Source organism: Macrobrachium nipponense, chromosome 39 (assembly GCF_015104395.2).
Source record: "Macrobrachium nipponense isolate FS-2020 chromosome 39, ASM1510439v2, whole genome shotgun sequence".
Taxonomy (NCBI): domain Eukaryota; kingdom Metazoa; phylum Arthropoda; class Malacostraca; order Decapoda; family Palaemonidae; genus Macrobrachium; species Macrobrachium nipponense.
Genome location: NC_061099.1, coordinates 47,772,521 through 47,787,326, shown reverse-complemented (window position 1 = coordinate 47,787,326; position 14,806 = coordinate 47,772,521). Strand labels below are relative to the sequence as shown.

The window sequence follows — 14,806 nt, the reverse complement described above, 5'->3', positions numbered from 1 at the left end:
GAGGAAGGGTGTAAGTTACGCTCAACCCCAGTCTTATATTATCATATATAGCTGGCAACCTGACGGCGGGCTCGGGTACTGTAGGCGGGCATTGTTTTAAATGTAACATCGTTATTTTTCATCGTAGAAGAAAAGTAAAAACATATTTGGAATCCTCATGAAAAGTTCTATCAGAACAGTGTTTCTGTTTTCACTGCAATTAAAATTAAAGAAGTACCCGTTAAAAACCATCCCCTAATATCATCGGTATTTTCTATCGTAGAAGGAAAGTAAGATCATATTTGGAATCCACGTGAAAAGTTCTGCCAGAATAATGTTTTATTTCTCTCTACGAATGATAATGAAGAAGATAGCATAGCTGGATCAGGCCGGATAATTGGATCAAAATGACACGTCGGTTAAAACCATCCCTTATAAAATCTACTATATGGTCCGACATTGGTTAATTTCGGTCCATACATATACATAGTCCGACCGTCGGCTTTATATCTAAGAAGAAGGAATTAAGTGGATGGAGAACATTATAAAAACATTCAGCTGATGTAGATTAATACTTTACGAAGTGTATAATAAAGGGGCCCCATACACTGAACGACTGTATGAACGATTTTCTCAATCTTTCGCAAAAACATTGTGTATGGGTTTGTTTGAATGCAAAAGTGGGCGGAGTTTCGTGGTCAGAACGATCTCGGCGGGAATCTGTCATGACCAGGTTTCTGGCTTGCCACTTATGTCTGTCGTATATTGGTCGTTCAATGCGTGTGTTTGTCTGCCGACATAACGGTAGCGCACACGTCTCTTCTAGAGATGATGCCGGGTCTTCTCGAGACAAAATCTTTGTTCAGACTGAGATCGTTCATAGTGTCTGAATAGTGTTTGTGTGTCGATAACGACAGTCGTTCAGTGTATGGGGCATTACAGGATGATCGGGCCTGTCTGGTGATATTCAGTCACCTGAGATGAGTTGGGCTTTCATGCTGAGACGCTGACACAAACTATACAAGTTAAAAATCACAGAATTGGATTCTCTAAACAGTGTAGCATGGGAATACATCCGGTTCTTGAAGAAAAGACGTGAAACTATTCCGAAAAGAGGCTAAGAAATCAAAATAACTCCGTATATAATTTTTACCGTGTGAGAAACTTGATATTTCTATTCTGTCATGACGAAGTAGAATTATGACAAGAATGATCCTGAACTTCAACAAATCCTCAGGTGTCCGAAGAGCAAGAGAATAAGAAAGTTAATATGTTTCCAAAAAATGGAAAAAGCGAAATCAAGAAAAGAAAAGATTACAGATATGGTACCGTATAAAAAAATCAGTTTGGTGATCAGGAAGGCTTTGCTGGTGCACGGAAATAATTTATAGAAATTAAAGCTCTTGTGTCTACCTTTACTTTTACTGTTCACGATCTCTCATAATCCAGGGAAAATTCAGCACCTCTGGTTCATTGGTATTATGAAGTATTCTTTACTCTCCTCCACACGCACACGCACACACACACACACACACACACACACACACACACACACACACACACACACACACACACACACACACACACACACACACCTTGTAAAGAAAACTCTCCACGGTTTCTACGGAATTTCTAAGGATTAAGTCTTCGAGGCGAGACAGAAAGAAAAAAAAAATTATTAACAGAGATACAGCACTACATAAGCCCTGGAGATTAGATGCAAACATAGGACGGAACAGTGCACAAAAGGGGGTTAGGGAGACGTAGGAAAGCCCTTCCTTCCTTCCGTTCGTCTTTCCAAGAATAACATCCCTTTCTGGATAGTTCCTGCATTTCAATTAATTAGAGTGTCGCATTGCAGGATTTCTATAACCGTACGGTAAAGTGTCATGTAAATGAGGATAAGTGTCATATGGTTGCTCGGGGATGGAATTTGCACAGTCTGTATAGAATATTCAAAATAATCAAAAGATAACGTCAAAAATGTTTAAATTTCAAACATGAAAATAAAAAAAGATGAGGGAGAATGGATCAGGTATTTTATTCTCTTAAGTGTTGATCGTGTCACGTTAAAAGCAGGGCCTTCATTTCCTTTTTCCTTTTTTTTAATTATAGATAAAAAAATTTGTTTGCATTGTAGTGAAGCTGATTAACTTAAAGATGCTTACTCCTTATAATAATATCGTAACGTCAACAATACACTAGATGTTAAACATGATTATTGAGCCATTTACATGAAATTAAATTCATAATAAACAAAAATGATAAGTCAAACGATTATGTATTTCATGGTCAAACTTATTAACAAGTTATGATGATTGCCGACGTGAAAAATTAGTAAAACGAATTCAAAAGTAGACATAGTCGAGTGAACATGATTCTCTCTCTCTCTCTCTCTCTCTCTCTCTCTCTCTCTCTCTCTCTCTCTCTCTCACACACACACACACACACACACACACACAAGTTATGTGATATCGATTTATCAAGAGTATTTACCATTTGCTTGTGTGAATATGTAGATGAGCTAGTGACTGGGATGGCGGAAAAGTAGAGAAATGCCAATAGTGTATTGTCTCCTTGGCTGTTTAATATTTATGTGGAAGGGGCCAGTAGGAATCAGGGAAAGAGTTATATAGAGAGAGGCTATGTTGCTGGGTATAAGGACGAGATGAGGCAATGGCGTGCGTAAATAATGGTATTTGCATATAATGATTAATTGATTGATAGTGAAGAGCAACGGAAGAGACTAGCAAACGCATCTGTGAGAGGAGGAAGACATAATAGTAAATGGAGTCCATGAATATAAAAGGATGAATGTTGACAATTTTTGCTGCAGTCATATAGAGATATGTGAATATATATTTCTTATGGCGGTATGGCAAGAAAGGTTGATATTCGCACAAGTGGTCAGCATTAAGGTAGCAGGAGTTCACAGCTCTTAGGGGATAGAGTGGGATCACTGATAAAACACAAAGGAAAGCTGAAATACATCTGGGTAGTTTCTGTAGGTGAAGGAGGATACATTGAGATTTAAAAAAAAAAAAATAGAAAAAACTTTTTTTGATAATAAAATAAAATAAATAGAAAAAAAAGCTTAAGCGTCGAGACGGATCATAGTATTTTGCGATGGCTTGATGGTGGAAAGAAAGGTAGATGAGGTTAGTGGATACTTTGAATAATCTAGAAGGCTTTTGCTAGGGATGAGATGCCTATCAAGGCAGATCTAGTAATAAAGTCCTCGTTTAGACCAGAGACCATGCGAGGTAGTAGAGATGAGTATTAAAGTATTTTTTTGCGACATCAAAGCACTTCTGATGATGTTGAAGTTTAATGCACTGGTTTACATAAATTCAGTAGTGTGTGACTGTGCGCACGCTTTTTTATTTTTTTTTATTTTAACCCCATTAAAACGAGAAACGATACGGGTTTATTCTGATGTACATGGTCAGAGAAACAGTTTTAACCAACGACAAATAATTGTGTTTGAAGCTCTTCGGATTTTTTACATCTTCTTTAACTCGATAGAATCATTTTTGTGGACACGATTAATTGCAAGAAAATCCTGATGTCTCAAAAAATAATTGTTCACTTTTTTAGTGCATTTTAATAAAAGCTTATTTAAAAAAAAATTTTTTTAAAAGATTTTTCTAACGAAACTCAAGAAAGATGTATAAATTGTGCAAAGAAGAAAGAACCAGGAAAATTAAATATAGCATGAGAAATTTTTTTACAAAGTTCATCAAAAATGTTTAGAAAGTACCCCTACTTAATACCTTTTTGCAAAATATTTTTCGGAATTTCTCCTTTTTTACATTGACTAAAAGTATTTAAAAGTATTCATTTCCTATCATCAAATTGCTCTGAGGGATACCCGTTACCTTTGATCAAACTGGCAGTGAAACCTTTTACCTTTAGTTAAAATGCTTTAGGAGTATCCTTGAGTTTTGGGCAAAAGCGTTTTAGAGAATGTAGTTTACATCGTATCGAAATAATACGGGAATATTCGTTACCTTCGACAAATACGGTTTGTATCATTTACGGTTGACTAAAATACAATGTTGCCAGAACAACCTTCCCTACCTAACATAGTCTGAAAGATTCAGAGAACAAAGGTACGGAATATAGACTCTATATTCTCGTGTAAACAAATACTACGTGCTATTTTAAGACTTGCCATTGTATATGGATACGTTTGGTTTAACAAGTCGTTAGCAATTCGAGAAAATGTGAACCCATAAAACGACGTGGCAAACATTGTTAGCTACGGTGGATTCAGAGTGAAATGACTCGGAACTGTCACTAAAAACTGTGACGAGATCCGACTCGAGTTCGATTACATGTCAATAGCAGGTGAAATGCCAGCTCAAAGAAGGAGGAGGAGGAGGAGGAGGAGGAGGAGGAGGAGGAGGAGGAGGAGGAGGAGGAGGAGGAGGAGGAGGAGGAGGAGGAGGAGGAGGAGGGATTGAGTTGCTGCCTATTGAGTGACTGAAATTGGCTTGACTCTGGAAGTGAATTCTGGTTTTTCACCGAATTATTGACTCTAGGCAAATGGTCCGGAACTGAAACCAAAATGTATCAATCATCAAACATCATCACTTCCGCGATGAAACTTACTGGACCTGATTTGGTTGGTTTAAGAATATAAAGCAAATAAAATCACAGTGCTTCATATGCATATGTTATCACTGATGTGTCTGTATGTATACATGTATATGTATAAATATATGTTTATACTTTGTCTATACACACACACACAGACACATACATACAATATATATATATATATATATATACTATATATATATATACATATATATATATATATATATATTGTTACGATGTGCCAATAAGTATCTGGTTACCATGCATCAAAGATTACCTCACCAAAAGCCAGACGCACCTGAACCCTCATAAAACACGTTTAAACGACTGAATACTCTAAAGGCAACAGTGATCCCTTAACACTTACCAGTATTGCAGAAAATCAGACTAAGTTCATCAAAACAGGTGTGAGGTAATCTTGTAAAAGTAATTAATTAAATTAATCAAAGGGCATCACTCCATCAACAACTTTAAAAGTCTAAGTATTTCCCTGATTTCAGAAGTCTAAGTACTTCCCTGATTTCTAAGTCACTTCAAGAAAATTGAAGGAAAGCAAATCAATTACCACTCTATGTTTCTACCTATCATCAATATAATCATAATCATATATACTGGTATAAAAACAAACACTTATAAAAATTTTAAATACAAAAATTTATTATTAAATTCAAAATTTATAAGTAAAATTCACAATATCAGGGAAAATTACTGTTACTTGAAAACAAAGTAAAGTTTAATTAATTCTTGAATCAAATTAAGTAAAATTAAATCAAAATTAATTTATCACAAAATTCAAGAAAATTAATTCAATCAAAAATTCAAAAGTGTTAGGCAATAAATTGAAAAAAATTTGAAATTAATTCACAAGAGGATAAACAACAATAAAACTTTAAAAGAATTCTAAGTAAATGCAAATTAATTCATAAATGTTAAATTAATTAAATGTGCAATGATTAAGCAATGAAAATAACTAAGTCAATTAAATTGTGAATGCAAATGAAAATATAAAATAAAAAGACACACTTCAATAAGAAAATGAATAAGTGCACAAACAATGGAACAAACACAAACACAAAAAATACGCAATGTGTAAAAGTGTAAATGTTTTCACTCATAACACTGTAACCAACAGTTTTTACCAAACCTTCACAACCATCTGTTATTAGTTAACCACACTCCCTATCCATTATTAGTTATTAGTTGTTACCTAACCGTTATTAGTTATTAGTTGCAACTAATAAAAATATAACACACTTTACCTTTTTGGTATACCAACTTCTTTCTTTCTCTTTGCTGCAGGCTTGATTCACACTTCCACAAAAACCAGGCACCGTTACAAAATCATGTTTGTTCCGATTCCACAAAAGAAACTAAATAACACTAAATAAACTCTAAGAAATATCAAATACGAAATTCTAAGTTACGAGTGACCAATTTACGTTACATTAATATAATCTCAATGATTTCGAGTGAGAGAGAGAGAGAGAGATCTGACTTCTTCGAGGTCCTAAGATAGAATGAATCCTCTTGCGGAAACTGGATTGAAGATATGATACAAAACGTTCTTGTCAAGAATGCTTCCAGCAGCTTTGAAATCTGATGCAATCTTCATAAAGAAATGTGTAACATGCACGTGGAACTTGACAAAGACCTACGCGTACAAGACGAGTCTGTTATAAAAAAAAAAAGAAAGATGTACTCTACTCGATCGAAACGGAGGCTGAGCGACAATTAAGATTGACATGTTTTGATAACAACGCAAGACTCAATTCTCTTGCTATCACATGCGTTGACAGATTTAGGAAAGTAAACGGATCTCGCAGACCCTCTAATCTTACAGTGTTCACATAAAAGTTAAACATTCGTAGTTTGGAAAAGACAAAGTAAAAATCCCTCTCTTTTTACGTTATATATATATTCTTTTACAACATGTAATGCGAAATCTGAATACACATTTACCATCCTATTCTAAGCTATCTAGGAATCTGAGAAAATGTTACATGACATTTCAAAGAGGGGAAACATGCATTTTGAAAGTAGCAATTATATATAATATATATATATATTATATATATATATTATATATTATATTAGTAATAATACAATATTAATATTGGTCACTTGGCGTTTTGTTTACTTGATCAAGTTCGTTGTTTAGTGTTATCATGTCGCTAGATATATAAAACAGTTTCATAGAAGGCCACTTCTAGACTCCTGTCAGATTTAGGGGAAATTTCCAATATCTTGCCATATTCGTTTTGTCACTAAGCGCCATATCATATTTTTGTTTATTTGTAGTTTCTTTTCATATTACTATTATACCTTTTTACCTTGCCATTTTCTGTTTCCATCATTCATCACATTCTGACGTTTCACAAAATGTATTCAGGATACATTTTCTAAAAGGTAGATTAAATTCTGTTTTTTTTTTTTTTTTTTTTTTTTTTTTTCCGACTCTGACTCAACAATGGTACATTCAGTTTTTTAATATTTGTATATTTTGCCTTTGCCTCATCAGTACTTGAGAATAATCCTTTGCGTCTAACCTTTTTTCTTGTCATTTGTCAAACCAAACGCGCGATTTTGCATTGCGACATCGTGGGACCCCGTTTAGGTATTTAAAAATTAGTTTGACCTGACCTAAAGTTGCTTAACTCTGCCTGTGGAAGATTCTACTATACTATAGTTCAGTGTTTTTTTTTTTTTTTTTTTTTTTTTGGGGGGGGGGGCGGGGGGGGGGGGGGAGGGGGGGGGGGGTTGTCCATGCACACCATAATATGTCAGAATGTCATTCTTCCCCATCGCCCCCTTTCCAAAATCTTGTGACTCAATAGGTGCATTCCAAATAATATGCAACAAAATATTATCGCAGAGGTTCTTAACCTTTTTATTACCACGCTCCTTCTAAGAGTTGGTCCTTTCTTTCACGCCCCCTTGCATCTATGAGTAAAATTTCCTTCCAGATTTAAAGAAAAAAAATGAGAAAGAGAAGGGGTTTCGAGGGATAGGAAAGGAGGTCAATAATTACAAACTATGGTCAGCCCAACGAGCCTAACTAGAGTAGTAGACTCCAGGAAAGTAACGTTATAAGGGGATACTTTTACATTTTTTCATCAACTTCTGAATATTAGTTCCTCACTCTTTTCAAGAGAATAACGAATATAAGTGGAATTTTTTTTCCATTTTTCCCTAGGGATCGCGCATCCCCTGGAAATTGCTGACGGGACGCGCCCCCCAGGTCAAGAACCACTGTACTAACGCAAACACTTCTAAGTTGTTGGGAAAACGCCCATCGTGACCTCTCAGTAGTTAAGACCGATGCACGCTGCTTTTTCTGTGGTCCTAGAGCCAGTTTGAGCGTGCCAATCTGTGGTCATAATCTCTCTCTCTCTCTCTCTCTCTCTCTCTCCTGACACTCTGAACCAACCCCCTTCCCCCGCGGTTGAGAACCACTGCTGTACTAAAATACATCACGCAGCCCTGTTATGGCTAAAAAAATACATTTAAAGCATACTCCTTCAAAGGTGGCTCTATAAGACTGAAAATCATTCAGTTCTGCATAAAACCTTTTCAATTTCGAAAACATAAAACCTTTGGGCTCTTCAGAGGAAAGGAATGACGCCGGGAATCAACAAAAGCAAATGAAAGGAAAAACGGCGGGCGAACGATAAAGATAAACAATGAAAAGGTATATTGTTCGAGAAAGAAATAACCGGCTACCTTTGGGAAAATACTTCGCTTCAGCGAGAGCCACTACGAAAATGACATTTTCCATTCGAAAAATACAGCAAAGCTTTTTTGCCGATTACCCCGAGAAATATCCGTGGTTGGGTGGGCAGAAACTCACAAGGGAAAACCATGTAACAGAAATTCGTGCTATGGTTGATAACGTCTATGTATTCAATATACTTGGTTTTATGTAAATATGTATCTCAGTATCGACAAGATACGGAGCTGAAGGAAGTCAAACCACCGTTATTTTATGTGCAGTGATAAAGTTCAATTCATTTCCAGCCGTGAATTGGAGGGCAGCGCTGCAATAGAAATTCATAGTCGTGTATTTCTTTTCCCTGTTCCCTTTTATGGGCCATACAGCTCACATAACGTTAAACTACAGTTAGAAGATATTCACAAGCAAACACCAACACACGCGCACGTTAGACCTCCCACACATACCCATGCGTATATCTAGAGTAGATCTGTCTATCTATCTACCTACCTGTCCATACACACACACATACACACACACACACACACACACACACACACATATATATATATATATATATATATATATATATATGCATATATATTTTTTTTTTTTCTAATCACCAGACATAAATTCCTCTGATTCCAATTTACTGTATATATATATGTATATATATATATATATATATATATATATATATATATATATATATATATATATATATAGATATATATAGATATATATGATATATATATATATATATATATATATATATATATATATATATATGATATCTACAGTATACAGTAACGTGGAATCAGAGGAATTTATGTTTGGTGATAAGACATTATTCCTTTCTCGCTATAATGTTGTTCGGATCCCACAATAAGCTGTAGGATGGTTCCCGTTTGCTAAGTAGGTTTCCTAGCCCCAATAAAAATATCTGATCCTTCGGGCCAGCCGTAGAGAGCTGTTACCAGCTCTGTGGTCTGGGTAAACTAAGATTTAACTTATACAGTATGTATACGTACATACTTGTATTTATATGTATGTATGTAAATATATACCAAACATGTACACTCGACAAGAAAACTGAAGATACAGTTTTCATTAGCTTTCGTTCATCGAATTTCCCCATTTGTTTTTACTGAAAAGACATATCGCTCTAAAATTTAATCTAGAATATGAAAATACACTGCAAATTATATCATATTATTACGTTAAAACTGCAAAACAAAACCGTTCAGATACTTAAAACACGATATATGTCCGAAGTAATTGGAATTTCTCAGATGGATTCGTTCATAGAGATCTGGTAGATAGAATGTGAATTTCTGATTGTAGTACTATGTATCACGACGACAATATATATCTCGTTTCCTTCATGAACGGGATATTATTGTATCATTGTAAGTGGCGAATGCAATTATTTTTAGCTTCTACAAACTCATGTTTGTATTCCAAAGCGTTTAATGTTAGCTGACGTCAATGGCAGCCAATGTTGCCAAGGTTAAGGTAGGTTGAGCAAATCTAGTTGCATCCGCAAGAGCGTTTTCTATGATGTGGAGGAGCCCTAGAACTTCGAGCGGGAAAGCGCAAGTCACTGGATACTGGCTTATGTAACAGATTTACACTTTGATTACTTTGACGTTGACATGGATCGAATGCTAGTTGCTGTTTTACAAAGCTCCGTCGTTTAAACATAAATCTTTATCAAGGTTAAAGTAGCATGTCAGCTCAAAGCTTTTCTGGCTATATGCTCCCCATTACAAAGCAGTTCGTAAATGCATTTCTTTGCTGCGAGGCTGACAGATCTCCCAACACATCAGCATCATTTGCACGATATAAAACTTTAATTGCCCGTGCAATACATATTGAGTTATTTGTGGTAATAGCTATTTTTACTGAACACAGCTTTTTTCGGGAATGATTTGTGGATGAAACAAACCCGATTTTCAAAAGTAAAGATTATATCAAGAGAGCAAGAATGACCGCAGCCTGTGTCTAAAATTTTCCACGTCTTTTTACAATCTTTGAATGTTATGGCAACTGTCGAATGAAATCAAGATTAGGGTATGAATTTCTTAGAGAATTAACTTGAATATTATGATCCTTCATAATATGGCAGTCATATCACCCCGTTTCCCAGATATCTGTGCACCGACCTCACCGCTTCTTTCTCTTTCTTCTCCGCCTTGTTTCCCCGTCACAAAGGTCCGTCACCAATACATAATTTTCCTTTCTCTCTCTCTCTCTCTCTCTCTCATCTCCTCAAGAAATCTTTCTAACTCAATCCCCATCCCTCTCTCTCTCTCGTCTCTCTCTCTCTCTCTCCCCACATTCTAAAACATACTTTAAAAATTAAAAACATATTCCCAGTTAACTCTCCCAAAGAAAATATAATGAAAATTAAGCAGTTACAAATAGGCCTAAGCTTTCACGTAAGCAGATTTTGTCTCTCTCTCTCTCTCTCTCTCTCTCTCTCTCTCTCTCTCTCTCTCTCTCTCTCTCTCTCTCTCTCTTTAAAACACATTTGAAAAAATATTATCACTCAATCTTTCAAAATAAATATAATGAATTAAGTATCTCTACAGATAGGCCTATGCTTGTGCTCTCTCTCTCTCTCTCTCTCTCTCTCTCTCTCTCTCTGCTCTCAATCTTCTCTCTCTCCACTCTCTCTTTTAAAAGCACATTTGAAAAAAATATTATCACTCAATCTTTCAAAGTAAAATATAATGAATTAAGTATCTCTATAGATAGGCTAAGCTTGTGCTCTCTCTCTCTCTCTCTCTCTCTCTCTCTATCTCTCTCTCTCATCTCGTCTCTCCTCTCTCTCTCTCTCTCTCTCTCTCCCCAATTTTGAAAAATTTGAAAAAAAAATATTGTCACTTAATCTCTCAAAGTATATTTAATGAATTAAGTATCTCTATCGATAGGCGTATGCTTGCGCGCTCTCTCTATCGTATAATATTTCATTCTTTACTGTATTGTTCCTCACGATTTCCACAAGTACTGCCCAAATTTTTGAAACACTTTCTCTCATTGTTTAAGATCCGTCTTCAATTACGCATGAATGTTACGTCAGTTTATTGTCAAACATTACTTATAAATAAGGTTTCACAGTAGGTTTTAAAAAGGATGATCGATATTCTACCCTGAAGTGACGTTACCAAATCAACAATACGAATAATATAGAGCCTTGTTTTCCACATTCAAGTATAAATTATTAAAGGACCTCTACAGAATCTTTATGGTGTAAAGTTAATGGAAATCTAGAAAGCAACAAACGCTATGATTTTGAAGCTCCGCCCCCTTTCTTAAGAGTTGCCAGGTGTGGCATTATTGAATACTAATGTCCGAAGATTTAAAAAAAACTGTATCTTAACATTCCTTGCCGAGTGTACATACATACATATATATATTATAAAAAAATTTTCAAGGGATATTTACCTTAAAAATGGCAAGAAACAGCAATGATATTAAATTTACTTCTTTTTTAAACCGATCCCAATCATTTTAAAAGGATTGAAAAAAAAAAGATGGGATTCTGGTAAGGATTTAAGACAACTAATGTATGTTAGAGCGCCAATCCTGATTATTAATCAGCATCTATGGTCATATAGTATCTGTAGCTGAAATGTGGTTTGACATAACACCATTAACTCAGCTTTGAGAGTACTTGAAATGGTTATATCAATGACATAAATCAAGTGGCTCTTCCAACTGGAATACCAATGACTTTCACAGTTGCAGACCATTACTGTGATTTCATGAATTTCATCTTGATTTAGGTTTAAATTTCCGAAGCCTTATTAATGGTAATTTGAAGTTACGATTCATTTCAGCATCATTAGCATTAAAATATGGTAGAAACTTAATTTTTTTTCTTCTTTAGATTCTATCATTTTTATATATTTGATAGCGGCAGTTTTACAAGGTATCTCTCTTACTTGTCTTCGATACTAATACAGAAACCAACAAATCTAAACTTATTTCTACTAGTATCTCTTCATGATAAATCCTTCATCAATCTGAGTATATTGTAAACAATATCGAACTACGGAAGGGACCGGAGTAAAAATTCAAACAAACTAAATAAGTGTCACGTAAACCAGTATTAACTATCAGTGACTGTTGTCGCTTTAAACCTAGCAAGATCACGACTTTTATAGGTTATCAGTCGGTTTCAGTTTTGTATAGAATTCAAAAACAGTCAGAAGCTGAACCTTTCCATAATCACATGAGTATCCTAAAATCAAAATTGAATCTTATTACTGAAATACTGAATGAAATTTTTTCGGTCTATGAAACTGGCCATTAACTTCGAACTTTGTAACCCTATCGCGTCATGAGTTCATTATACGACCTTACTACTTCCAACTTTTGCGTTCAGAGCAGAATAAAACAGGAATAAAGATTGCTGGAAAACATCTCTTGAGCAGAATTGAGTTAATACTGACGAGCAATAACTCTGAACTTTGTAACCCCTATCGAGCAATACGTAGGAAGTGATCCGGTCCCATAGCGACCTTATTAAAGTTTGTACCTGTTATATCAGTGCCTCAGTGGCGTGGTCGGCATGGTGTTGGCTTGCCACCTCGGTAGCCACGAGTTCGATTCTCGGGTATTCCGCTGATGGGTTAGAGATGTGTATTTCTGTTGATAGAAGTTCACTCTCGACGTGGTTCGGAAGTCATGTAAAGCCGTTGGTCCCGTTGCTGAATAACCACTGGTTCCAATGCAACGTAAAAAAGTACAAACAAACCTTTTTTATCTTTCATATTTTCCTTTATTGCTGAAATTAACATCTGCTGCATTTTGGTAATGGGAGCACCATACAATTAAAATATTTTCCAGCGTATAGCATCTCCATAAGAGCTTAATTTAAGGAAAAATCACGCTTCTGGAAATATCAAATGTAAGCTCCATTTTACGGGAATGAATGAAAACGATATAATAAAAAAAAACATGAAAATTATAAAAAAAATATATTTTGAATAAGTAAGAATTATATGAAGCATTTTGAAGATTTAAGAATGATGTGAAAGAAGCAAAGGACGCGTTATGCAACACTTGCAACAATTTCATGGAATCTTGAAGCGTTTATTCTTTCAGAGATCCATCCCAACGCTTTCTCATTTCAAGCAATTAATAACATAAATAACACAACATCACAATCGTATTAGTGTTGACTCTGTAAACAAAGTTATTAGAATAATTTGTAATTTCTTTCTTTCATATTGAAATCCGAATATTACAAATCTCATTTGAATAAATAAACTCATTTCTAATAACAGCAGACTTCAGGGATCTTAATAAAATATGTGTGTGTTGGGTGGGGGAGGCGGGGTTCATGTGTTAAACGAAAATGTCCCTTTGTTCGGGATTTCTAAAATTCACTTTCACTTTCAAGCATTGCATATCTTAAGTAATTTGTCGCATTAATGGTTGTCTGTTTACATAATTAAGACATCGTACTACTGGATGTTTTAAATTTACATGAAAATATAAAAAGAATTAATAATACTTAGATTATAGCTATACTCTAGTTTTGCTGTTTAGACTAAATGCTTAAATCATACAATGAACGAATATATTCACCAGTTAAAACTGTTACAAAAAATATCTATAGTTAAATAAATACACCAAATTCACGAGAAAATCAAATGATTTCATATTAAAAGTGTATATATAGTTTTCATCTGATATTTTGTTACCTCTTCCGGTTGACCTGTAATTGGTCCAATGAACCATGATACATTTATTTTGCAAACTGCATGAGATCAGTCGATGATTACTGAGTAACCGCTCCAATATTTATCCTAAATATTCCCGCAATCCATGAGTGAAAACGACTATTTGGAAGGATTTTACACTCGACCCCATCATGGTAATAGACTTTGTACTGGGGAAGCTTTCGAAGTTCTTTTAAGGGCTCTCAATTTAGTTCTAAAACAAAAGACAAAGGGCTATTGTAGATGGCGAATTGGTTCCTATCGTGTTAGAATTGGTTGTGAAAAATTTATTCAAAGCTTTCATTCTCCATACGAAAAGACTAAGAGGAAAACAGCAGCATGGTCATGGCTAAATGCTACACATTAAGCAGTTCAGAATAAACAGAACCTTAGGTTTTATGTAAAGATATGAGGGGATGAGTTCTTATATCTGACAAGACCGTAAATCTTTTCTGAAGACCAGGATGGTTAAAGAACTGACAACCCTATGGATTGACTGAGGATAGAAAAGTACACGGTTATTTACAAACAATTATTTCAGGTGGGCTGGCTAGGGCTATTAAAGTGAATTTATTTTGTTATGAATAAGCTCTGTACAATAGAAATAAAACAACTTTGGCTTCATTGCGGCCAAAATGCATATTGGAATATGGTTTCAGGTTCCTTTTCATTATATATGTTCCACTTGTATATTCTATTAGATACCTCGAAATAAAACGGTGATTATGGTAATACCTGAAGAAAAGCAGCAGATTCCGAACGGCTTGTTCACCATTTTCAC

General features: G+C 35.0%; 1 protein-coding gene across 1 annotated transcript in view; it reads right to left on the bottom strand.

Annotated features, from left to right (window-relative positions):
* Positions 1 to 4,278: 4,278 nt before the first annotated feature.
* Positions 4,279 to 14,806, bottom strand: part of LOC135210455 (uncharacterized protein DDB_G0271670-like) — a 24,820-nt gene continuing 14,292 nt past the window's right edge. The window contains exon 2 of the mRNA XM_064243350.1: positions 4,279 to 4,494. Coding sequence (XP_064099420.1) covers positions 4,279 to 4,494 — 216 coding nt within the window. The remainder of the gene's footprint in view (positions 4,495 to 14,806) is intronic.